This window comes from Miscanthus floridulus, chromosome 18, assembly GCF_019320115.1.
Source record: "Miscanthus floridulus cultivar M001 chromosome 18, ASM1932011v1, whole genome shotgun sequence".
NCBI classification, from domain to species: domain Eukaryota; kingdom Viridiplantae; phylum Streptophyta; class Magnoliopsida; order Poales; family Poaceae; genus Miscanthus; species Miscanthus floridulus.
The window spans coordinates 112,084,496-112,109,203 of NC_089597.1; the positions used below are offsets into that span (position 1 = coordinate 112,084,496).

A 24,708-nucleotide genomic window follows, 5' to 3' on the forward strand; every position below is an offset into this window, starting at 1 on the left:
CGTAAGCCATAAAAAAACGAAACATTTATTTCAAATTACTATAATTTGTGAATGGTGTATCTATTTTCAGTTTCGTCTGCACTGGTGTGTTCTACATGATGAGACGAATAAAACTAGACCTCATTTGCATATGTTTCTAAAAAATTTATTCTAGTAGCAATTTATATGTACTAACTTATAACATATAACTTGTAACATAAATTATAATTTATGCCAAAACATAGAAACACAAAAGTTATGAAACACAACTTATGTACGGTACTAACTTATTATAACATATAACTTATGCAAAAAACTTGGAAACACAAAACTTATACACAATTTGTGTACAAAAAAATTATTAAACATAAAGAAATGAATTAACTTATAACTTATGTCAAACTTGAAAACACAAAAGTTATTAAACACAAAGGAACAAAATAACTTATAACTCATTCCAAAACTTAGAAACACATGAGTTAGGAAACACAACTTTTGTACATAAGTTATGAAACACAAGTTTATACCTAAATTATCAAACACAACTTCTGTACAAAAGTTATCAAACATAACTTATGTGCATAAGTTATTATATACAACTTAGCAACACTGACAAAAAGAAATATAAATAAATAAACAAGAGAAGGATAAAAAATATGAAAATAAAAAGAATACTAAAAAAATCACATAAAACAAAACTAAATAAAAATAAAAAGGATAAGAAAAAAGAAAAGAAAAATGCTAAGTCTATACAGGATGTACACTGTTAAAGTAAAAGCAAATGAAAACAACACGTCCGTTTAATTTATTTATGCCTTGCTGGTAAACTATAGCACTACTAAATCGCAAGTACAGTACACAGAAATTTTTGTTCGAGCATAGGCTCACCACGTCCGTTAAAATAGCGTGGGAAATAAACCAGTGCGTAGGCTCGGTCTATCGTTCACCGCATCTGGATCGCGCGAACGACGTGGGATTGGAATCGGGTCAACAAAGGCGCTGGCAGTCTGGTATATATGGCTGATCTAAGCCTCCCTCGGCCTCAAGGGTGTTGGGTTCTTTAGTCCCTTCTAAAATTTATGTCACATCAAATATTTATATACTAATAAGAAGCATTAAATATAGATTAATTATAAAACCAATTACATAGATAGAGACTAATTTGTGAGACGATTTTTTAAGCCTAATTAATCTGTCATCAGCATATGTTATTATAGCACCACGTTGTCAAATCATGGACTAATTAGGTTTAAAATATTCGTCTCACAAATTAGTCGTAAGTTGTGCAATTAGTTTTATAATTAATCTATATTTAATACTCTATATATATATCAAATATTTGATATGACATAAATTTTAGGAGAAAACAGCGCCTCAGTTCTATTCTACTCTTTTTACCGATGCTAGTTGCCACTCACGGGCTCACGGCGCCAGCTCGATCGATCTTGCCTTCAGCGCCAAGGCTGGAGTATAAGGATTGACCAAGTCGCTGCTCCCTTGCCGCCAATCAAGGGTCCACAGCACAAACTCTGGGTGGGTCCCCCTGTCTACGTCATGTTGGCATGCATGCATGTTCCATTCAACTGCGAGCTTTATCCTTAGCTAGCTTCTTCCTTCGTGGCTTCGTCTTAGGCCTTTTAGATCACCTCCAAATTTCAAGTTTTTTCACTCTCTTTCTATCACATCAATTTTTAGACGTATACATAGAGCATTAAATGTAGGTAAAAAAAAACTAATTGCACAGTTTAGTTATAAATCACGAGACGAATCTTTTGAGCCTAGTTAGTCCATAATCGGACAAAGTTTGTCAAATACAAACGAAACATGCTACAGTGTCCAGATTGCAAAAATTTACAATCTAAACAAGGCCTTATTTACCATATTGCCATGTGTGGTAATTGGAATAAAGTATAGTACTTTAATTTATTTATGCGTTGCTGGTAAACTATAGCACTACTAAGGGTCTGTTTGGCAGGACTCTAGCTCCTCTAAAAATAGCTCCGGCTCTGGCTCCTTTGGAGGAGCTAAAACTGTTCTGAAAAACGTTTGGCAAAACGGTTCCTTCGTGCTAGACGACGTGAACCCATAGCAAGGAGCCGCGCGAATCTCGTTTTTTAGGCTTCTCCTGCGTAGGCAAAAAATGACTCCGGCTCTTGACCGGCTCTCCATGCGGAGCCCTTTCCAAAACAGACGTTTGACACAGCTCCTGTAAAAACCGAAGCTAAAGCCCCTGCAGGAGCCTTGCCGAGGCTCTAAATCGCAAGTGCCAGTACCCTGCAAAGTGCAAAGTGTGTCACAGTACTAGACACCAAACGTAGGTGTCGTTTTCAGATAGAGACGCGCGTAGTCAAAAAAGCAATCAATTTGCTTCGGAGCCAAGCAGTAGTTGAAAATCGATAGCAAAACTATGCACGCGCGCTTGTAGGAATCGAGGAGAAGTAGAGGTCATCCCGCGAGCTTGTTTAGACGAGCAGAGACAACGCCTCCGAACTTATCAAGTTGGAGGGGAAACTCAACTGAATTCCTGCAACTTGACAAATTTTCGGTAAATGTTTCCTAAGCAAACTTCTTGTGTACCTAAGGGCTTGTTTGGTTACAAGCCAGGAGTCAATTTGCCAGGATTATCTGCCTTTATGCTGTTTGGTTACAGCCCTGAAATGTTGCCTGATTAGGCAACGATTGCCCCGGCCAGATGGACAAAAGTGTGCTGGGCAAGGATGTGGCGACGGGCCAATTTGAAGGCGCGGCAGCCCAACCCCTCCTGAGAGCCTCAGCCTGAATCTGCGCGAGGCGTGGTGGCCTTGCCCCTCTCTCGTCAGCCCCCCCCCCCCCCCCCCCCCTCCCCCCGCTGGCGACCTCTGTCCATCAGCCTATTCGTTTACTCGTATACGATCGTGGATTATAAGCTGGAACATGCTGTATATTTGCACGAGGGTTGAGGGCGTGGCCTTGGGCTCAAGTACCCTTTTTATTTTTGTTTGATTTTTATCGTCAGTTTAAAACGGGTGGTGATGAAGTTCCTCGTCCCCACCGAAGCGCAAAACCATAGGTTACAGACCAGCAGTGATAAAAGGTTCTGTTGTAGTCAGCGACGAAGCCAGCGGGGGGGCTACCCGTGCTCCAGCCCCCCCTACGGCCATGATTTACATGGAGCCCGGGCTTAGCCCGGGCTACCGCCATGAGGAGGAAGAAGAAGGCAAGGAGGGGCTGGAGGAAGAAGAAGAGGAAGCCAGCCCTGGCTTCGTCGATTCCTGGCTTCGTCGCTGGTTGTAGTGAATGTAAAAACTCTTTTGAGGACTCTAACTGGTAACAATAAGATTTGTTTTATATTATAGTGGCCGGTAATTGAGGCTGGAGGACTGACATGGTGTTAGGAATTGAGGCAAGCAAACCTAAGGCCCCGCTCGGTTAGCTGATTCCAGGACCAGGAATCATTCCAGGTTTACCTGCTTATACAAATTAAGGTAGCGGTTCCAATTGAATTTTTTCCTGTTGAATCCTTGTTGAATCCACCTTGCATCGGTACACTACTACATAGTGCAAGAGCAAGCGATTTCCTCATGGAACACGATCTTGCTCGGCATAAAATTTGTGGATGTGCCGCGCCATACCATGCATACTAAAGCTGGGGACGGTAGCAACAGAGCACGTGAATGAAAGAAGACGAAGATGCATGCATGATACGGTCAATGCCTGGGCGACGACTCATGGTCTCATGCGTGTTTTCTAAGCGTCAGCCCGCACGTCACGGCCGGGGGGATCTATCCGTTTCTGCTTCTAGATGTGGGCCCCTCTTCCGGTGGTTGCTGGCTGCTGGGTCGTAACGTAGATGAATATAATGCCTATTATCCCAAGATCTCATGAAATAATCACTGTCTTCCAAAGTCTAGTTTAGGCAAGCCTCGACCTGCATACTCGTCAACAAGATGTGCGTCACTGCGTGCATATGACGATCTTTATAGTACTAATATAGTTATGCAGCTAAGACAGTGTCGTTGATTACACGTACTAAGAAAATCCTAAAGCAAATTATTCGCAGATAATTTCAGTTTTTTTACTCGGGTTGTTGGTCACCAGCGTTGAGGAGCCTAGTCGATCTCAGCTTGACTTGTGGTTGGTCAAGCAAGGAGGCGTGCTTCTTCAAGCCAACAATACATGTACCTTTGTAGGTGGACATGCATGATGCAAGACTCTAGTTAGGCCTCTGGCTAGCATAGGGCGTTCACCAATTATTTGGCATGTTGACCAGAAAAATGTTTGTCGAGTCATTTCTTTATGGTGGTAGTCTGCACGTTATGCCATTGTGGATAGAGCGAGGGTTCGTATGCCCACTATATATATGTATTAACCTTATTACACACAATTTTTTTACACCACGTTAAAGAGACAATTTTCAAAATCAAGCAAAAAAGCTTACAAAAAAATTAGTCAAATTTTCTACCATTGGACGTGGGGTTGAACTCAGTGACGGATCTAGAATGTCACGTGCCATATTGTGTTTGAATTTTGAAGTGATCGAAGCATTGATATCTTAGAATGTGTGATGACTTCATCAATCTCAAATGTGACGATTCTCTCAAAGTTGATAATAGGGAAAAACAAATATTAGTCAATTCTCCTAACCCTTGGATGTGGATAAAATCAGTGGCGGACATGACAACATGAATGTTTGAATTTTGAACGTAAACACTTGGATGAATAACTGAGTGGCAGATTTGACTATATGGATGTGGATTAACTCAGTGGTGAATATGGCATGAGCTCCTGTAGAAAGGGACATATCCAAAATTACCCTAGATCAGAAATAGCTATTAGCGCTCTTCTACCCTTTCTTTATCTCTCTTTGTGTGTGTAAGAACTAGCTTGAGCACTCTAACACGAAGAACTCGCTTGCTGGATGTAGGGTTTCGAAACCCGGACCAGGATAAACCCTTTGTGCTTTTGAGTGTTAACCACCGAAGTCCCACTCACCAACAACTAATCGATCACTAATCAACAGCCGTGGTTATACGAACCCACGGCATATTGAACCACCTAACTCAAACTATCTTAAATTTGATCGATTTTATTTATACGAAAGAGTAACAGCTTCTATCACACCAGATGTATTATAAAATAATATATCTAGCGTTACTTATTTGGTCTCATAAATAAATACATATTGATGTTCTTTTATAAATCTATTCAAACCAAGTTGGTTTATCTTGGGACGGAGAGACTATTAGCTCGTCTGTGTGTGTCGGAAGAGTAGTTGGTAACTGGATATCAAGCTAATAATCACCTGATGTAGTATTAACTAGGTTTGCTTGAGACCTGTGCAGCTAATTTTTATCTGAACTACGGAGTATGTGGATCCAAACGGGGTCAGCATCGTTTACGACAGCTGGGCGATCCTCGGATTAGAAAGTTCAACGCCACGAGCGCACCACGGTCCACGGCGCGCGGCAAATGTAAACACGATCTTCGAGGTGGATCCTGAGAGCGACGTGTGGATCGATCGGCCTCCCCAGAAATGGCATGTGCTGAATTCACCGTCGTCGTGGTTGTGGACTCTTCTTCCAACCACACAGGCACGGAATCGCCGGCGCCCGCCCGCCTCCATCCATCTCCGCCTGTGCGTTGCCCTCCATCTTCTCCGCGGGCTTCCGCCGAAGCTTCCCCGCCCGCCTCCACATGCTGCGCGAGAGGAACGCACGCACGGCCAACGGGTTACGTCCAGCGAGCCCGACACGTTGGCGAATCTCGGGCGTTGACTGGAGGAGCACGTCGATCCGACGGATGGCAACGTCTGGTGGACCGCGGGCCGGGTCACTATAAATGGCCGAGCCCCGCGGCCGAGTCCAACTCCTCTTCCGACACACACGACGAGCAGCGCTCACGCCCAGCTGCTCGGCTCCGATCCGCGCGCGTCGATGGCGATGAGTGACACCGGGTCGAGCTTCGCGCAGTGGGCCGCGCTCTACCACCACCACCACGACGCCACCGGCCCGGCCGTCCTGCCCGACGACGCCGCGGCGGACGTCGGCAACGGCACCACCGCCGCCGTGGCGAGCCCGACGTCGGGCGGGTCCAGCGGCGGCGGGAGCCCCACCAAGGCGGGGGGCCATCACCCGCAGCAGCAGCTGCTGCACGGGGTGGAGGGGCCCCGGATCGGGAAGCCGGCGGCGGCGCGGCGGCGGTCCCGCGCGTCGCGGCGCGCGCCCGTGACGCTGCTCAACACGGACACCGCCAACTTCCGCGCCATGGTGCAGCAGTTCACGGGCATCCCCGCGCCCCCCGCCGGCGCGTTCGGGGCTCCGGCCGGCGTGCCGGTCATCAACTTCGCAGCCGACTACGGCTTCCCACCTTCCTCGGCCGTCATGTCCTTCGACCACCAGCTTCAGCGGAGCCACAGCCACCACCAGGCGCCGCTCCAAGAGCAGCTGCTCCGCAGGCAGCAGCAGCAGTACACCTCGTCGCCATTCGGCTACAGCAGCGGCGGACTGCTGCAAGGCGGCGGCGGCGACGTCTTCGCCTCCCTCGGCCACGGGTTCGCCGCGTCGGCGGAGGACAGGATGCTCCTGCAGAGCATCCAGGCGGCCCAGATGCCGCACATGCCGCCGGTGTCCGCCGCTAACACCGCTAGCACTAATGGCTTCTTTGCTTGAATAAGTAAGTAAAGTAGCTGACCAAGGCACTACCATCCATGCCACATGCATGGAAGCTAGAGACCATGGAGAGGGACGGGGGGAAGTGATCAAGTGAAGATTAGCAGCAGAAGCAAAAAAGAAAGAGGGTAATCAGCAGAGTCGATGAAGTGTCTCTTGGTTGTGTTCAATTAGTTTTCTTCCTCGCTTGCTTAATTCGTGCAGCTTTGTTTGTTTCTCCGCTAGCTGCAGAGATGTAAATATCTGGTTTTTGATGATGTAGTCTGTGTGCCACTAGCTCATCTAGTCACTCTCATGGAGGTTAATTACTGCTGCCTCTTATCCTCCGAGATTTGCATACCTTTTCGTACGTGTGTGGTGGTTTGTGATGATAATCGTCGATATTCGGTGGCGGGGGCGGCGAGGCGAACATATCTCGTTCCGAATGCGTTCGGTTGCCCGGTTCCGGAAGCAAAGGTGGTGTCGTGGCGGCCGCCGGCCGCCCAGCCCACACCGATCACATGTTGTTTTCGCTGCTGCCGCGAGCAGTGGGGCCCGCGGGAACCGAGGTGCAATGCACCTTGCAGCCGTGACGTGCCGCTGACCCGAGCGAGGTAAAGGTCAGAGATGTCATGCTGAGAGTTTATACACAACTGCTAGCACGTACTAGCATAGCTCTATCTGGATTCTGGACTCTGGAAGAGTCACTGTGATATGAGCACGCTTGATTCAGGCTTACTAAGAGCAATAGATCGAAGCACAGGAGAGTATGTTACATGATCATCTGCTGTACTAAGCATTATTGAACAGGCAGATATTCCTGGTGGTTTCGTTGTGACATTCGAATGAACCAAGGTAATCTGAGATGACAACCCGGCACGTACGTGCGGAATATGAACTGATTCCGTACCGGATCATCCTCGGCCCAAACCCATTTAATCAATTTAGTACTTCGTTGCGAATTGTTTACTGATACAGAAGACTCGCTGGCACGGGTAAAACGTCGGTGACATTTTTCGCGTTCCTAGGCTTGTGAAGTGTGATGAATCACGCACATGATCTGAGAAAAAAAAGAGAAGAGAGAAGAAGAAGGAAATGTGTATCGTCGGCCACGTTTTTGCTGTTCTAGAGTGGGCAGTATCGTCGGCCCATCAAACTCATAGCTTTACAACGTCCAAGAGGAAGAGGGGATGTTTTTTTTTTTCTATTATTTTTTTACATCAAATGAATTACGTCTTTGAGTTTTAAATTCAACTTTCAACTCTTAAATGCGTGAGGGTTAGTTGGCTTCATTTTGCTTTAGCAGTGGCACGGGTAGGTAATAGAGATATATGCTCAAGGACATTTTGTAAACACGTAGACGGGGTACTTTTATTTTATTTTTCTCTAATTCATGTGATATTTTCTACTCCATCCGTTTTAAATTATAAGTCGCTTTTACTTTTTTGATTCACCTATTTTGCTATGTATCTAGACATATTATTTAGAAAAAAGTTCATTTTTGGCCCTCCAACTATGGCTGCAGTTTGTTTTTAGCCCTCTAACTCAAAAACCAGACACGCGCAGTCCCTTAACTCTCAAAACCATTTAAAATTGGCCCTCGCGTCCATTCGACCGTGGTTTCGGCCCAGTCAAATCCGCCACAACCACGGTTTCGACCCAGTCCTCGTCCCTTCGCGACCGCCACGCGGTCAACGAGCGAGAGCAGAGAGGGAAGGAGAGAGAGAGAGAGAGCACGCGCGCGCAGGCACAACGGAGGGGGCAGAGGGCACTGGGGCGCCGGCGGCGGTCCTAGGGCCTCGGCAGAGCAGGCTCCGACGTGAGCTGGGCGGCAACGGCGCTTGTCATGGAGGCGGCGGCTCGCAGCGGCCCAAGGCGACGTTCGTCTCGACGCGACGACAGCTTCAGTCGCGGCGGCGCGGTAGGCGAGGGCGGCTACGAGCGGGCACGGCGTTCCTGCGGGCCGCCAGGTCCGAGCTCGCCCCTTCCCCATGGCCGGAGCATGAGTAGAGGTCGTGCTCGCCTCTGCCAAGGCCTTGCGTCCACGCCCAGAGCCGCGTCAACACCACGTGGCCGCCGTCCATCTCGAGCACGTGAAGAACGCCGCGGCCGACAGCTCACCCGTTGACTTACTGTGCCAAGGTCGCTGCCGAGCTCTTCTACGCTGAGGCCGCCGCTGTCCATCCGCTTGCCGGAGTCCCGCGCCTCCGCCGTCTCCTCTGCTCCCTCTTCTTCCTCCTCCTCTCCTCTGCTCTCTGCTCTGCCGCCGTCGCCGCGCCCTGCTCCACCGCGCCTCTGCTTTCCCTTTCTCCCCTAGCTCTGCCCTGCCCTTTTCTCCCCTGCTACTGCGTGCGGACAACAGGGAAGGACGGAAGATGTCGTCCGCCGCGCCTTAGCCTTGCTCCGCCGTGCCGCACAAGCACCACTACCGCCCCTGCTCTGTTTCCCCGCTCTGCTCTCGCTCTCTCACACTCGAAGCACCGCCGTGAAGAGAGGGAGGGGATGACAGGTGGTCCCAACCTAGCGGTGAGAGGGAAAGGCCAGATAGGCGGGGTCATGGCGGGTTTACTGTGCGGAAACCACAGTCGAATTGGCGCGAGGGCCAATTTTAAACGGTTTTGAGAGTTAAGGGACTGCACGTGTCTGGTTTTCGAGTTAGAGGGCTAGAAACAAACCGCAGCCATAGTTGGAGGCCTAAAAATGGACTTTTTCCTATTATTTATCTAGATGCATACCAAAAAAGTCAAAGCGACTTATAATTTGGAACGGAGGGAGTAGGCCGTAAGAATCAACATGAATGCATTTTTTGTTAGCTCATACTCAGATAGTAGTGTCTTAGAGACCGAGGCAGACTTTTATTTTCGTTGCTTTAAGTTTGTCATCAGTCACCAAACAGGGATTAATTGTAAGTGCAACCAAAACTATGTAGAATTTTATTGAAGATGATATGACACTGGAAGAACAAATGAGTATTTGTTGAGCATGTTTAAGGAGCAGCCAAGTCAAACTGAATGTGTGACAAGAAGAAGTTTCTTATCCTTGGGAGGGACTCGTAGTTTTTTGTTTTCTTAAAAAAAATGAGTGTGATGAACCTCCAATTGGATTTACCTAGATAAGCTACCACCCTTGGCTCGCACCTAACCTGATCGCCCCAATCTTAGTCACCCCCCGGTAACACCACCAATGTTAACCATTATAGCAAGTCTTCATCTAGGATCATGTCACATAATCATTGTTGATGGTAGTTAACACTCATCATAAACCGTCAATATAACTTGTATAAATGAACGAATATGATCACCAACATAGGTCTAGGGGTTTAAACTAACAAATTCCATAAGTTTTGGTGAATCTGTGTTTTCAGGAAGATTTATTCAGGAAACAGGCTAAGTGGACCATATCGTCAAAGCAAATCACGACCATCCGTGATGAAATCGACTTCCAGGGCCTCACATCCACCATTCAAGACAAACCATCGAAGATTGAGTCGAACGGGCCTAGAAGGGGGCCGGTCGGCCCCACCTGTAGGCCAGCCGGCGTGCTAGGTCCACCGCTCAGCCTCCGCTTCGAATGTCGGTTCCCCACCGTCTCTTAGGATCAATCTACGTTGTGGATCAAGGTCAGTTCGAATCAAGAGTCCAGATGAAGCGTTACCACAGATTCATGGGCCCACAGGATGCCTAGTGCCCCCTATAAAAGGACCCCCTACCTCCTCCAGAAGGCCATCTCCAATCTACAGAGAAATCCATTAGAGATCAATATCAAGACACACTAGGAGAATTAGGTTTAGAACTCTCTAATGTAGTAGATTAGTGTCTTGAGAGTTAGGGCTGAGGGGACTCATGTCCAGATTCTGGATCTAGTCTTGGAGGCTTGGTAAGCCATTGTATCTACACTTTCATATCTTATGAGACTTCAATGCTTACATGTTATATTCTTATTTACAAGATTATGCTTATGTTGGTCATATGCTTAGAAGTAGTTGGAGTTATCTTTATATTCATGCATAGGATCGTATAGCGCTTGACCTAGCTTGAGTTAATTGGATTGAGTGGCCAACCGTGTGTAAGCATGGTGCTTATATATTGTTTGCTTGCGGATGCACCTTACATTCCGGATCGGTGGTAGATCGCGAGGGTGACTGCCTTGTTGAGTCCTTTGTAGTCCACCTTCCGTTTGTAGGCAAAGTAGAACCCGAATGCTACGGAATAGCATACTCTGTTTGTTCTTTTTCTTAGTAATGTCCCTTATACATGAACATGGAGTTAATCTTTTGCTATCACTAAGTACATATACTTGTAGTAAGAATATCATAGGAATCTACCTCACCCACTATACACTCAAGTTATTACATCTATCATTAATGGTCTATCCCCTGATTGTCATTATGCTTAAATCCTATCATTATATTCACCCCTGCTCTAGCTATGCTGGTATGTTGACTGATAGATATTCCTTTATTGCTCAATAAATCTTTATTTCATTGTTTCCCTGTGGTAAAATATAAATAACGATACCTGGAATACTCCCGGTGAAATGCTACACTGATGTTCTATGCGCTTGCGGAATCTTTAATATTACATTTGCACTCACAACCGTCAACAATTATATATATATATATAGCTCACACAAGTTTACATAACATTAAAACATAGTTAAGTCTTTACAACACAAGTTTAGAGATACATTGGTCCACATGTTAAAGATTTACATCAAGCCACAATGATCTATAGCATAAGTTTTATAACATAATACATAAACTACCCATGAGTCATGTCACACTCGAGAACTATGACAGATATGTTGGCCCTCTAGTACTCCTAGTCCGCTAAGGGATCGAGGACATAGAAGTAGCCTTAGGTAGAGGTGTCCTCACCTACAAAAAACTCAAAGATAATACACCCTGCATGACTTATCCAACTGATAATACAAAGGATTATGCAATTTGGTTTTAACAAGGTAAAGTGTTGGTTTTGCATCAATGCAGTTATGTCATAAGTAAATGTTATCTACCATCAAGAATCTAAGCATAGCAGGGTTTAAGTAAGCATGGACAAATAGCCGGGGAAAAAATCTTCTATGAGTCCTTTCATTTCACACTGCTTTGTAGCTAGTAGTTATAGGACGTGCTCATAACCGAGAGTGCAGTATTCGAATAATAATCACTTTCAAGACTCCGCAGAGGGGTACATGTTTTACCCACTCAAGAGTGAGGATCCAACCCATACGACCTATCAGTGCATCAGGAGTATCTCGCACCTAAACCTTTCTCAAGCCCGACCAAATCGCCCATGAACGGTTTGAGATGGCATGGGGTACTATCTCTCTAGCTACCCCATGCCCCAAGATGTGCTGAATCTACAAGGTTATCCGGTCACAACAAGATACTTGGCCTACCATCCCCATCCATGGCAAATGATTTGTACAAGTGGTGCTCAAGAGCTACCACAGTAGATGCAACGGTCCTTAACCGGCTAAGCAAGTTATGTCATTCAAGATATTGTCTCGCCATGACCCTACCCATCGCCCGCCTTCATCATATTCATTATCTTGGTTTTAGATACAACGAGCTCCTTCATAGTCCAAAATTCCAGGCCACTGACCATGTGCTCCTAGATTTCCCCTCCCTTTCGCCGCCTTGGTTGTGTGCGGCGTGGCATTTTTAATGGTTTTCCTTTTCTTTTTCACTTTCTCATCAAGATCAAGATAAATTAATCGATGACATGGGTACACCATCGGCGATCAACTCAACTCAACGAGATGGGATGATGGCGGCCCCAGCGTGAGCATGACGGAGCTATCTGCACTAGCCGGTGGTTGTCTTTCCCTGAGTTCCCTTTCCCTCCTTTCTACCGATGACATTGTGGCATTTTTGTAAATATCAGCCCCACCATAGGAAATAAAGAGAACATCCTCTCCCACATCCCCTATAAAAGTGGGAGAGGGGGAGGGGGAAAGGGGACTCAGCTCTCTTCCTTCCTCTCTCATTCGCTCTCTCACCCTTCGCTCTCCCAAGTTTGTTGAATAAACCAACACTAGATGGCTCTCCCAAGTTTGTTGAATAAACCAACACTAGATGATGTGCAGAAATGCAAATGCATGACTATGTAGAAAGAGCAATACATGAGTCTATATTTCTCTAGCTTACATACCACTGCTATCTTCTCCCTTCTCTGATGTGGCCAACTCCCTATAAAATTGGGAAAACATCAGAAAATGTTATTTTTCATACTTGGCCTGAGCGCGGTGGCAAAACATGTTGTGTTGGCTTTGATTCTAGTGTTCTCAAGAACTATGACCACTCAATGGATGGAGAACTATAAGTGGCTCTCTGTGCCATCGTAGAATCAACAACTTTTCTGATATACAGCATGTCCGCAACTCGTCTTCCAAAGGAGGTTGCTAAAGTGTCTTCCCAAGGAGGGTGTAAAGTAGGGTAAATACCCTTGTCCCATGCTACTTGTTTGTTTGCACGTTTTTGTTTTCCCCATACCTTTGCTTATTCCTTCTATCTTTTGTGCTAACTATTATTTGATTCATCTATTACAATTACAAAGTGTTTAATATTCGCTTAAACAGAGATGTAACCGCCTTTAAGAATTGTGAGTTTTATTAACTTGCGGGTTATGTTCCAGGTGAGATTCCATTGGATGGTTGTGAAAAACACGAATTATGGATAGATGGCTGGCTGACGGGGGAAAGGAATAAATTATGAAGGAACCTAGCTATGTTTAATTTATGCTAAGTCTGATTTAGTACACTGATTGATTAAACCTGGTTTTGTTGCCATAGGTTGGCTTGGTTTGTCTTAAGAAAGAAACTTAGATAAGTTTAACTTAAGCTATGCTTGATTTACTGTAATGAGATTATAGATATTTATGTGCGAATCTGGATGATGAAACCTGGTTTGGTACCACATATGGTTTGGTTTATCCAATCATCTATCTGGTTGGAACGGTACTCTGCTTTGCTCTGTAGTAGTAATTTATGGTTGTGCTTCTGATCATTTGTTCGATAAAAAAATAGTTCATTCACTAAATAAGTAGAGTTCCTAACTTGAACTATTCTGAATGTTGGATATCTAAGGATTCTAGGTTGACACCAAGTACGAAAATTGAGACATGCTGGAGGCAGGATGAAGCTTCTAGTGCATTGTATGTTCAATGACAAATCACTGCTACACAATCATCATTTGTAGAGGTGACGCTGTGGCCGCTTGCGTGGGCCACCTAACCGTTGGATTAACATCGTAGGATAGCGGGCCTGCAGGTGGCATGGGGTTACTTTAGATTTTGCTTCGTAATGGCAGATGTTGGGTGATTATTTGGAAAACATAATAGTAGATTAAATGTTTATTGTTGTCAGTGGTAATTACAATATATTAGCTTTCTGATTTCTATGAAAAAATTTTAGGATTTGTTTATTTCTATTGTTTTCTTGTGACAATCCAATTGAAGAACTTCGAGGCTCCGTTGGCAATAGTAATATAGAAAGTGCCCTTTTGGGGTTCTCTGTTGCATTTTGGTTCCTGTTGGCACGTTGCTTTCCTTCTTTTCATCTTCTTCCTGTAGCTAGGCACCATTATCTTTAGATGTGTTCCAACTCTGCATATGTTCCGTCTTGAGCGATGCAACTTGAAGGAGCTATTCCCACGGCTGTGTCGACCATCTGCTGATCAAGCGTCACGCACGCGTGAAACGCCGCCGTGATCTCGTTATCAGTCAATACCCCTCTTTTTGCACGAGAAGGAAGAACAGATGCCTGTCCTGCAAGCTGCTCTTCCACTTTGATTCCATCCCCTTGCTTCTGAGCCACGCTTGGTACTGGTAGTCTTCATACATTTTCAGTTACGAAGTACTCAAGTACATGACCCAAACTGTGTTTACATCACTACATCCTGTACAAATACAGCACAAGTTCAGCCCTTGCTGAATATCTTCTTTTGTATAAAGGACTTCAGCACCAGCATCAGTAGTGTACAAGTAAGTTTCGTTACTGATGATGATAATTACTGAAAGGTCATGGTCAGGAGAGGAGCTAGCACTCATGCTTTTATCCCTTCGGTTGGTTAGTGCTTCTCACTTGCTTTGAGAGCGCTTTCTGTCCTCGCCGTCCTCCAATAATGCTGTGCCCGTCCCACTTCTCTTTTTTAGCTGCCCGTTGCCAGTCTGATGAGTGATCGGTGATCACCTTTGGGCTCTGGTCTTGGTTTTCTTCTATCTATCAATCCGCTTGCCGCTGGGTGGTGTGATGGTGTCCCACGTGTCCAACTGCAGCAACATCACGGCCGCGGCCGCGCCCGAGGCGCCGCGCGCGCCGCCGTCGCCGTCGTCGCCGCTGGACTACGACGTGGTGGTGATCCTGGCGGCGATGCTGTGCGCGCTGGTGTGCGCGCTGGGGCTCAACTCGATGCTGCAGTGCGTGGTGCGGTGCACCCGCCGCGCCGTGTCCGACCCCGTCGGCTGGGTCGCGCACCGCCGCGCCAACGCCGGGCTCAAGCGCGAGGAAGTCGTCGCGCTGCCCGTGGCCACCTACGTCGCCTCGCCGTCGCCGGCCGCGGCGGGGTTGGGGCGCTCTCCGGCGCAGCAGCAGCACGCGCCCGCGGGGTGCGCCATCTGCCTGTCGGACTTCGCGGACGGCGAGAGGATCCGGGTGCTCCCTGTGTGCGGCCACCGGTTCCACGTCGTGTGCATCGACAGGTGGCTCGTCTCGCACTGCTCCTGCCCGACGTGCCGGCGCCGCCTCTCCTCCGACTCCGCCGTCGGTGGTCACGACCGCCTGCAGGTTCTGACGGCTGTGTGATCGATCAATCGGCACTGCTTTTCTCTCTCTCTCGAGATCATGCCTTCCGGCATATGCGTAACGTATCTTCAGTGTGACTACTACTGCATGGTCATCCGGTAACCTGTAACCTGTTCGATGGCAAACTTTGCCATCTTGCATGAGAGATCCTTGCTTTTTTTTACGCACCACTGTATGTATGAGATGTTCACCGCTCCTCTCTGTTACACATTTACTGCATTACATTGTGACAAACTTTCAAATGATGCTTGATTTTCAACAACCATTTCATTTTTTACGCTTACAGAGTGTGCACTTTTCTGACCATACCTTGATGGCTTGATGCAACAAACATGAACATAATCCTTTCCTCTAACCCGTTATCCGTGTAGTTTTGAACATCGACACAGTCACCAGTGCATATCTTGGACAACTAATTACACTCATGTGGTGGTGGTGGAGTCGTTGGTGCATGACTTCCACTTGACAAGGCTCAAATCAAATTCTAGTGTTCACATATCGGACGTATATAAATGCCAAGTTTGTTGTGGAGGCCGGAAGTTGTACTTTCTTTATTTAAAAAATGTACTTTATATAAAATGTGTGCAAAATTTGCCAAAGCTGTAATACTTTGAAATTACTTTTCAAGAAAATATAATTCTACCATTCTAAAATTTTCAATTGTTTGGTGCACACCCTACCTCCCAGCGTTGGTTGTGGAACACTAAATTTCGAAAAAAAAGCCTTCGCGAGGAGACGAGAAAAAGGATAACATTATCTTCGAAGCCACTAGGGTTCGATTCCTAAGTGCTTTTAGCAGGTTTATTTTGTAGGCATGTCCATAAGGATGCAAACGGATCGGATACGGACGAACATCGTTGATATTACATTTATTTTCATATTTCTATTCAGATTCGGATTTGAATAAGGATAGTATTAGCTATGTGAGATAGAATACGAATGGATATCATCATCATAATAAATATGCAATTTGACATATACGGTATCGGATGTTGAATATCCGGACTCGAATACAGACGGATCTGAACTCCTCTAAACGGATTTAGACTCGGATACGGTCGGAAAATATATGTACCATTTGTACCCCTACATGTCGATGCGCACTCACCTATATGCCATTGTGCTGTGTTCAATGTGTCTTATATTGTAATAAAAAAAGAAACATTGAACACTTGTCTCGGAGGCCAAAATGCAAAAGGTGAGCATGGCTAACTATCTCGTCTTTCATACATTTTCGTAACCATGCTAGTACACCATTCAATTTTTTTAGACGTGCACGTATATTAAGATTCAAACATCACAATTATTAATTTTATAAGAGCATGACTAACAATATAGTCTGCTTGAATGTACACATGTGCTAGGTCCCATAATAAAATCTTGTTGAGAAAATAACGCATGCACATTGGCAACAAACTAGCCCTGGGCATTGTGGTATGAACTACGAACAAACAAATAGGTACGAAAAATACAGCCAATGCCTGCAAGTCAGCTCTCGTGAGAGATGACAGGAGAAAGGAGGGCAAATTTCGAGGCGATTCCCGTGCTATCTTGGGGGGAGTGAACGTGATGCTCCTCCACTACACGAACCACTTGAGGCCTGCTGGAGTCGGGAATGGGATGTGACGAGGAAGGTGACGCGGCCGCCGGGCGCCGGTTGTTTTCATTGGCTCGCCGCTCCTGAATTTGCCATAGCGGATGGGTCAACATCATCATCAGGATTGGCCCCAACAATCGACTTTTAAGTTAGCTCTAAACATTTTTATATTTTAATAGAAGAGAAAGAAAAACTAGCTCAACTCTTGATAAGAGCTAAACTCTTACACACATTTCAATGTTAATATATGAGAGAGTTATGTAAGAATATCAATGTGAAAGACTACATGCTAAAGTTAGTACTATTGAAGAAATTATCTTAGAGTTGAGCCCTCGTGGTTTCAACTGTGGCAAGTCATGGGCCACGGGGACAAAGCGTTGGTGCACGAATTGTGAATTGTGATGCCTCGGTGCTTGGCTGTTGGCTCTCGATATGCGGCCAATCGCAGCAGTGCACGCCAGAAACAATTCTGTTCCGACAGCTGAGAGGAATAGATGCCACGACACATTGAGAACACCAACACTCGCGTGACCCAGCACGAAATGGAACTGTACGATGAACAAGACCTACTCCACAGGGCTATATAACTTGCCACCGACGATTCGACAGGAAATAAATATGCCCATATCATCACATAACCGTACGCTCATCGGCTCCGTTTGCTTCGCTGAAAAAACAAGCCGAAACACTGTTCCGACTGATTTGTTACGAGAGAAAAAACACTGTTTCGACTAAAAAACAAGCTGAAAAGTATGGATTATACGATAAGCCAACAGGGCCGATCCTTAGCGTTCAGCCGTTCACCGTATAACTTATTCCGAATTTTGGGAAGGACCACCAAAATTGCAGCCTTCTCATCCTATATACACTGTTGTCAAGGCATCAGTGCTTGGAATTGACAAGAGCCATGTGCCCGATCAGATCAAGGACCCGGTTTCTGCAGCAAATTAAAACAAAACCATCCTCAGGACAAACAGAAACGGGTACTACCCATATAGTTAAAATGCTGAAACACTTTTTTTTTGGGTACTCACCTGTTGCCCCACTCGTTGTCGTACCAAGACACGAGCTTCATGAAAGAAGAGCTCAGACCAATACCAGCCTTGGCATCAAATATACTGGACCTGAGGTGGAATTTTACTTAGCGACTTCAATTTCCTTCCAGCTCAAGATGGCATACGTCAAATCGATCTGGAGAGTGGAGACTCACCTAGCATCACCGACAAAATCATTTGAAACAACGTCCTCATCCGTGTAGCCTAAAATGCCCTTTAGTGCGCCCTCTGATGCTGCCCTGAAAACAAAGACCACAGAATGCATGGGTGAGCATGACATCACACTGATAAGTTTTCACTAGACGCAGGGTTGGTGGCATGATTTGATCATTCGGTTGAAGGAACTAATTTTGAATTTAATTTTGTATTGAAACTCTAACAGCTTCAAAGTAATTAAAGAACATTTCCTGTTTTTCTTCATTGTTCCAAGGGATCAACCCGACTTCTCTGCCACTACCTCATCGTGGACACTGATAGAACCAATCAATGACTCCATCAGTAGATCCTCATTTGAAAGCCTACCCACCCAGGATCAAACCCAGGTGCTCACAGGTGCGTGAGTACCTCCCTTAAGGCTTGTACTCTTCTATTAGGACAAAGCCTGGGGGAATGTTTTTATCATGGGTATTCGGAAGATATATTAAAACATTTGGTTTGTGTACATAACATTCCTTCTCCTACTTTCAAACAACATTTATGTCAAACAAATTGTAGCTCTCCTATACTTTACAGTTAGAAAAGCTGAATTTATCAATACTGTGAAGTCGGTTAGTTTCACCGATTGCATAGCCAAATCCTAATTGATAAAACAAAGGCTTCTAATGGCACAGTGGAGCAGCACAAAAATCCAGCCAAACTTGGTTACAGAGAATGTACTGCTCAAACAAAGAGTGTAATAAAAAATTAAGTATTGCAAGGTGCAAGAACATTTGGTGTTGACAGCGGCTTTCACATCTTCATAGGAAGCACTTTTCTCAATCCGGCAAGTCAAGTCGACGACAGATACATTTGGTGTTGGCACTCGGAAGGCCATACCAGTGAGTTTTCCAATTAATGCAGGAAGGACCTTCCCAACAGCCTGGAAGATAGCAAAGAGATAGAACATAAGAAATCCGTACAAAGGAAGTTTCCGGTCTCTTCCTTTGAGTTGAGATAAACCTTTGCTGCACCAGTAGAGCTAGGGATGACGTTTTGACCAGCACCATGTCCTCCCCTCCAATCTTTCATTGAAGGACCATCAACAGTCTTTTGGGTGGCTGAACACATGCAAAACAAAGTTATGGTAATTGTAACTTACAACTCAGCAGTCTCCCATGTCTCTATGACAAATCCTAAAGAGGAGAAAGGAACCTGTTGTAGCATGGACGGTCGTCATGAGTCCCTCAACAATGCCAAATTCCTCGTTGACAACCTGCAGAGCATCAATCTATATTAGCATGTCAAGTGATGAGCAGTGATACTGCAGTGGCAGCACTGGAAGATACTTGACACCCAAAGGGCATGGAACACTAAAAAAACAGCTTGCAGAAATAGCTATGATTCGTACCTACTATATTCTGTGCAAATCCAGAAAAAAGAGAGAGACTACTTAGGGAAATAGGAAAAAAACCTTGGCAAGGGGAGCAAGGCAGTTTGTGGTACAACTTGCACTAGAGACAACATTCATACTGGGGTTGTAATTCTTCTCGTTAACTCCAACCACAAACATAGGAGAATCTGCTGATGGAGCAGATATCACCACTTTCTTTGCACCACCCTATTAACAAACAGTGGAAATCTCAGAATTATGATGCATGTTTATGGCAAATATTTTTCTTAATATATTATGTAATAAAATATGATGGCAGATATTTTATAGCTGATGTACCGAAGAAACAAAAAGTATGCTATGAATTCCCACCCAAAAAAGAAGAGTAAAAAAATCCAGCCCTCATTTTGCTGGATCCTAATTATTAAATCAGCATTCTATGTCGCTAGGAACTTTTTAGAAACCTAAATGGTAAGGGAAAAAACCAAATAAAACTAATCATCATTATATAAGATATAATCTCAGTATATTAGAGAGAGATAGACAAGGAGTGGACACATGGTTATTCAGTCATTTGGGGTAGTTACATCAAATGGTTTCTATAAGGCTGTAAGCAAACCTTCAAATGTGCTGATGCTTTCTCGATTGTTGTAAAAACTCCAGACGATTCAACAACATATTCAGCTCCATAACTACACCAACGGATGTCTGAGGGATCTCTGGAATGGGTGATTCAAGTCCACAAAACAAAATCATCAGGGGAGAAAAGAGTTATGCAAAGTTAATATGAGTGACGTGATCACAAGAGAAGTATGTCACCATATTCCAGGAGAAAACCTTGGGTTACAAATTTACAACCTTTGTGTATAGCTGTTGCCTTGTCCCAGTGGACATTAAGTACAAAGGACTTGCATCTTCTATCATTTTGCAGTTACAGGATGTCAATATATGTGTGTGACATGCTTGAACAACACTACCATACTAAACTGATCACTTAACAATAGGTACAGAGAAGATCATAGCCTTCTTTGAAAATAAGAAATTCATTAACTGACAATACAAGGCCATACACTGGCTAATGACCAAAGATAGTCAGCACACGAGACTAGTTAGGACTTGGGTATTGGCTATTACCAGAATAGAATATCACAGGACACCAAAGATATTCTTTTTCACAATTTAAACTTACTAGTCAATCAATAAAGGAGAAGACACATTCAAAAATCAATATATATATATCCAGTTTTTCTTTTACAGAAATTATGGCAGCTTATGTAAACTGCCTGAACTTTATTGAAAAAAAAAGTTTATCATTACACAGATCATAGCGGCGGGTAGGCTTTGCAACCTGGGACCTTCCTGTTCTTACCTTTTGCTTGTAACTGAGATTTGCTTCCCATTAATCTCCAAGGTTGACGCATTGACAACCTTTATGGAGCCTTTGAATGGACCGTGGGTTGAATCGTACTTGAACATATAAGCCTGAAATAGGACAAATATCACGAGGCTGATTACAGTTACAGTTTAGACGAGTCCCTTCTTTGCAATTAAGTGTAGAAGATAAAATGCAGTGGATCAAAAAGGAAATGGAATGTACAACAGGACAAATGACAGTAAGAAAGGTTTTGGGATGATTATTTTGGTAATCAAGCCTAACAGAGAAATACAACTCCGCATTGTAGAAAGCAAGATACACTTTAAACATGTAACAAACATAATTCCAAATTGCATTTTTGCTTTCTTACCATGTACTTAGCATCAATGAAAGGATCGTTAACAGACACAACTTCAATGTCATCTCTACTAGTTGCAATTCCTAGAACCAGTCTTCCAATTCGTCCAAATCCTGCAATAAGAAACAAGAGAGTAATATTAGAACTGAAGACATGAATTCTTTTTAGCAACGACTGAAGACTGAATTTAGAACTAGAAACAATTTAACCTCTCCTACAGAAATGATAAAGTGAACAAGGGTTCAGTTCAACATTGGAATTGATCATATTGGGTTTCTGAGTTTAAGGGAGGAGCGCACCATTGATGCCGACCTTTATCTTTTGCCCACTGGAAGATTCTACAAAAGAAAAAAAAAGTGTAAATTGTATGAAAAAAACACTGCAGGTTGCCAAAATCTAGGTACTTACGAGGGGTGACCGTGGGAGTTCGTGTGGCTGTAGCTCTTATTGGCTCAACGCTTCTAGCACTGTTCACAAGACATTGAAAAAGAATAACACTGTGTCACGACTAAAATGTGAGCATGTGACGTTGATCATCTGCATTCACCGTGTGTACTTACTGCTTAGGGTAGTGAAGTCACAACACCGATAACCTGAGACACCACACACCAGTGATTGGACAACATTTGTGGCTGTAAGATTGGTGTATAATGCGTGGATGTATTGCTTGAGCCCCTTGGGCTGATTATATAGGAGTACATGGCTTGGAGGGCAAGTAGCCTCTCCTAGAGATAAGGAAGGTTATCCCAGGATTACAATCAATCCTAAACTAACCATATCCGGAGGTGCCTAATATACTCTAACATCCCCCCGCAGTCACAACGGGAGCGCGCAGACGATGAGACTCGAGAATAAGCCGAAGAGATGACATCCCCCCGCAGTCGCAACCGTCGATGTGCCGCAGATGTTGTGGCTGGAATGGGAGCCGAAGAGGCTTGTCAAGCAGATGGTAGCCCCTTAGTGCCGAAGTAGCCGAGGTCGAGGTGGACGTTATCGAAGCCGTGGAGGAGGGCGCGGGTCCGAAGCGTCAGCGAAGGCGCCCGAATACACAAAATCAGCAGCTTCTTGCCGATAGGGTCAGCAGGACGATAGGCCGACTGCGATGGTAGATGGTGTAGCTAAAGAGCGCAACTGCATCTTCCTTCAACAATATCGGCGGCGGTGTCCGCGAGCGTGCGGCAATAGGCGCGGACTCGGACCGAGAGCCAGCGTGACGAGGACCAGCAGCATGGGTGGCGGCACCGCCTGAAAAGGCGGCGTCGCCGGCGAGGATGGCTGGATCACGAGCGTTGCCGCAGCAGCCTGAAGGGCACAACGACAACCTCGTCTTCGGCGATGACGAACGGCAGGGCGACGCAACCCGATCTCTGATCGGGAAAAAGAAAATAGCAGCAGCAGATGGAATCATGGGTACAAACCCGGGGTGCACTGAGCCTGGCCCCTCTCAGAACGTTATCCTTTCCGTCAACCAGGATAGAGAGAACAAAGAAAGCCAGAGAGGGGCGGATCCGACTGAACGAGAATGCTCGGGCGGGCGGCGGTGCTTCCCCGAGCGTCGCCCCTCCTCCCGCGGGCCGGAACGACGCGCGGTGGCAGAGAGGAGGGCTCCGGTGAGGGAGCGGCCCCCACCCCGGCAGGACGGCGGGCCAAGAGCCCCTGCAGCCGCGTCCGCGCGCTCGAGGCAGCAGTGGCGGCGGCGGCGCTGGGTCGGAGGCAGACGAGGCCCGACGGCGCGGGGGGGAGAGCCGGCGAGGGAGGGCGGGAGGGGCGGATCCCCTCGACGCTGCAGCCCGGCGGCGACGGCGACCAGCGACGCAGGGATCCGGCGGCCCCAAAAGCGGCACGATGGCCCGGCGAATCCCCAGGCGTCCTGAGCAGCCGCGATGTCGCACTCGCAAGCAGCGGCGGCGCTGGTAGGAGCGGGGGGCGGCCAGGGCGACGACGCTCTGGGAGGCGGCCGAATCTGCGAAGCTGAGGATCGAGGCGCGGGGCAGGGCAGGTCGGCGGCCGCGCCGGGCGCGGCCAGAGGAGGTAAGACCCCTGCTGTTGCTTCTTGACTCCACGACGGCGCGGCAGATCAGAAGGGTCGGCGGCGCATCATACAGAGGCGCTGCCCCCGGTGGAGATCGATCTCCCCGGGGGTGGCGCGACGCATCATACAGAGGCGCTGCCCCCGGTGGAGATCGATCTCCCCGGGGGCGGCGCGAGGGCAGCGGAAGCCGGAAGCCTAGGGTTAGCACCTAGACTCGTGATACCATGTAAGATTGGTGTATAATGCGTGGATATATTGCTTGAGCCCCTTGGGCTGATTATATAGGAGTACATGGCTTGGAGGGAGGTAGCCTCTCCTAGAGATAAGGAAGGTTATCCCAGGATTACAATCAATCCTAAACTAACCATATCCGGAGGTGCCTAATATACTCTAACAGTGGCATAAAGCGCATATTTGTTCGGCAACTCGCTATCAGATGGCACCAATTTCATGGCCAATGGAACGAACAAACTCAGAGCAGAAAGAGAAGGCACTCTCTGTGACGACGAAGCTCCAATTACAGGGAAGCTGCAGCTGATCTTGCTGCTCACGCATGACACCTGCACACATGACACCAGACGAATCGCAACTCAATAAAGGTGATTTTTAGATGAAACAAGGTGAGCACGCTAAGTGTTGTTGAAGCTAAAGCAATAGGAACCGATCCTGAATTCAGAGAATTATGAACACGTTGAGACTAAAACACCGTCATAGAAAAAGAGTCATATACATTACATGGAGTCGAGTCGAGTGAAGGCTTGAGATAAAACAGAGGGGAAAAGAGAGGCGAGGGAGAACAGAGAGATCGGGGTGGGAATTGCGACCTTGGGGGGGTCGGCGTGGCGGGACCCCGCGGCGCCGCCGGCCGCCGGGGAGGCGGAGGCACGGAGGGAGACGGACAGCGACGCCATGCGGCCCGGCGGCGCCTGAGGCCCCGGTGGTGGAACGGAGGCGGAGGCGGAGAGGTGGCGGAATGGTGCTTGTGCAGTTGTCCGATCGAAAGGGGCGAGCTTTTTAATGCGGCTGGCGCGGTGCTGCCAGCTGCCCTCTCTCGTCTGCGTCTCGCTCTCCCGGCGGAGTTGCCTATGCCTCCAATTCTTCATCATCTCAGTTTCTGCTGTAGTAGTACTCTTTTTTACTTTCAGTTTCTTCTGCAGAGTATTTCGTTGGTTGGAGGTTAGAGCGACCGAATTCATGGCTACTTCGAGAAGATTTGCCATGGTTTCTAGGAAAATCTATGTCTCACACGGTCATCTAAACTGCACTCCTGTCTCACGGTCACGCTGGGGTAGAGTTAAACAAAGACAATGGAAGGGCAGCGAGAGATGCACAATCTATAACACATTGGAAACAGAG

General features: G+C 46.3%; 3 protein-coding genes across 3 annotated transcripts; 2 read left to right on the forward strand and 1 right to left on the reverse strand.

The window, feature by feature from the left end:
* The first annotated feature begins 5,811 nt into the window (after nt 1-5,811).
* On the forward strand, nt 5,812-6,952 carry LOC136520814 (uncharacterized). The gene has a single exon (XM_066514467.1). The coding sequence runs from the start codon at nt 5,892-5,894 to the stop codon at nt 6,624-6,626; it is 735 nt and encodes a 244-aa protein (XP_066370564.1). The 5' UTR covers nt 5,812-5,891; the 3' UTR covers nt 6,627-6,952.
* A 7,636-nt stretch (nt 6,953-14,588) lies between these two features.
* Nucleotides 14,589-15,756, forward strand: LOC136522939 (RING-H2 finger protein ATL74-like). The gene has a single exon (XM_066516735.1). The coding sequence runs from the start codon at nt 14,856-14,858 to the stop codon at nt 15,405-15,407; it is 552 nt and encodes a 183-aa protein (XP_066372832.1). The 5' UTR covers nt 14,589-14,855; the 3' UTR covers nt 15,408-15,756.
* Nucleotides 15,757-17,687: 1,931 nt separating this feature from the next.
* Nucleotides 17,688-24,410, reverse strand: LOC136520287 (glyceraldehyde-3-phosphate dehydrogenase GAPCP1, chloroplastic-like). Its single transcript, XM_066513738.1, has 15 exons — nt 24,177-24,410; nt 23,857-23,912; nt 23,261-23,266; nt 21,729-21,787; nt 21,620-21,658; nt 21,333-21,433; nt 20,957-21,069; nt 20,207-20,306; nt 19,669-19,815; nt 19,410-19,470; nt 19,218-19,315; nt 18,995-19,137; nt 18,215-18,298; nt 18,039-18,128; nt 17,688-17,941 (listed from the first exon to the last, which is right to left on the reverse strand). The coding sequence occupies exons 1-15, from the start codon at nt 24,261-24,263 to the stop codon at nt 17,887-17,889; spliced, it is 1,239 nt and encodes a 412-aa protein (XP_066369835.1). The 5' UTR covers nt 24,264-24,410; the 3' UTR covers nt 17,688-17,886.
* Between the last annotated feature and the right edge of the window lie 298 nt (nt 24,411-24,708).

Coding starts and splice junctions, on each gene's coding strand:
- LOC136520814 (XM_066514467.1), top strand. CDS start 5,892: ATGGCGATGAGTGACACCGGGTCGAGCTTCGCGCAGTGGGCCGCGCTC.
- LOC136520287 (XM_066513738.1), bottom strand. CDS start 24,263: ATGGCGTCGCTGTCCGTCTCCCTCCGTGCCTCCGCCTCCCCGGCGGCC. Junction 20,307..20,956: donor ATCTCAGTTACAAGCAAAAG/GTAAGAACAGGA, acceptor CACCCATTCCAG/AGATCCCTCAGACATCCGTT. Junction 17,942..18,038: donor GACAACGAGTGGGGCAACAG/GTGAGTACCCAA, acceptor AATTTGCTGCAG/AAACCGGGTCCTTGATCTGA.
- LOC136522939 (XM_066516735.1), top strand. CDS start 14,856: ATGGTGTCCCACGTGTCCAACTGCAGCAACATCACGGCCGCGGCCGCG.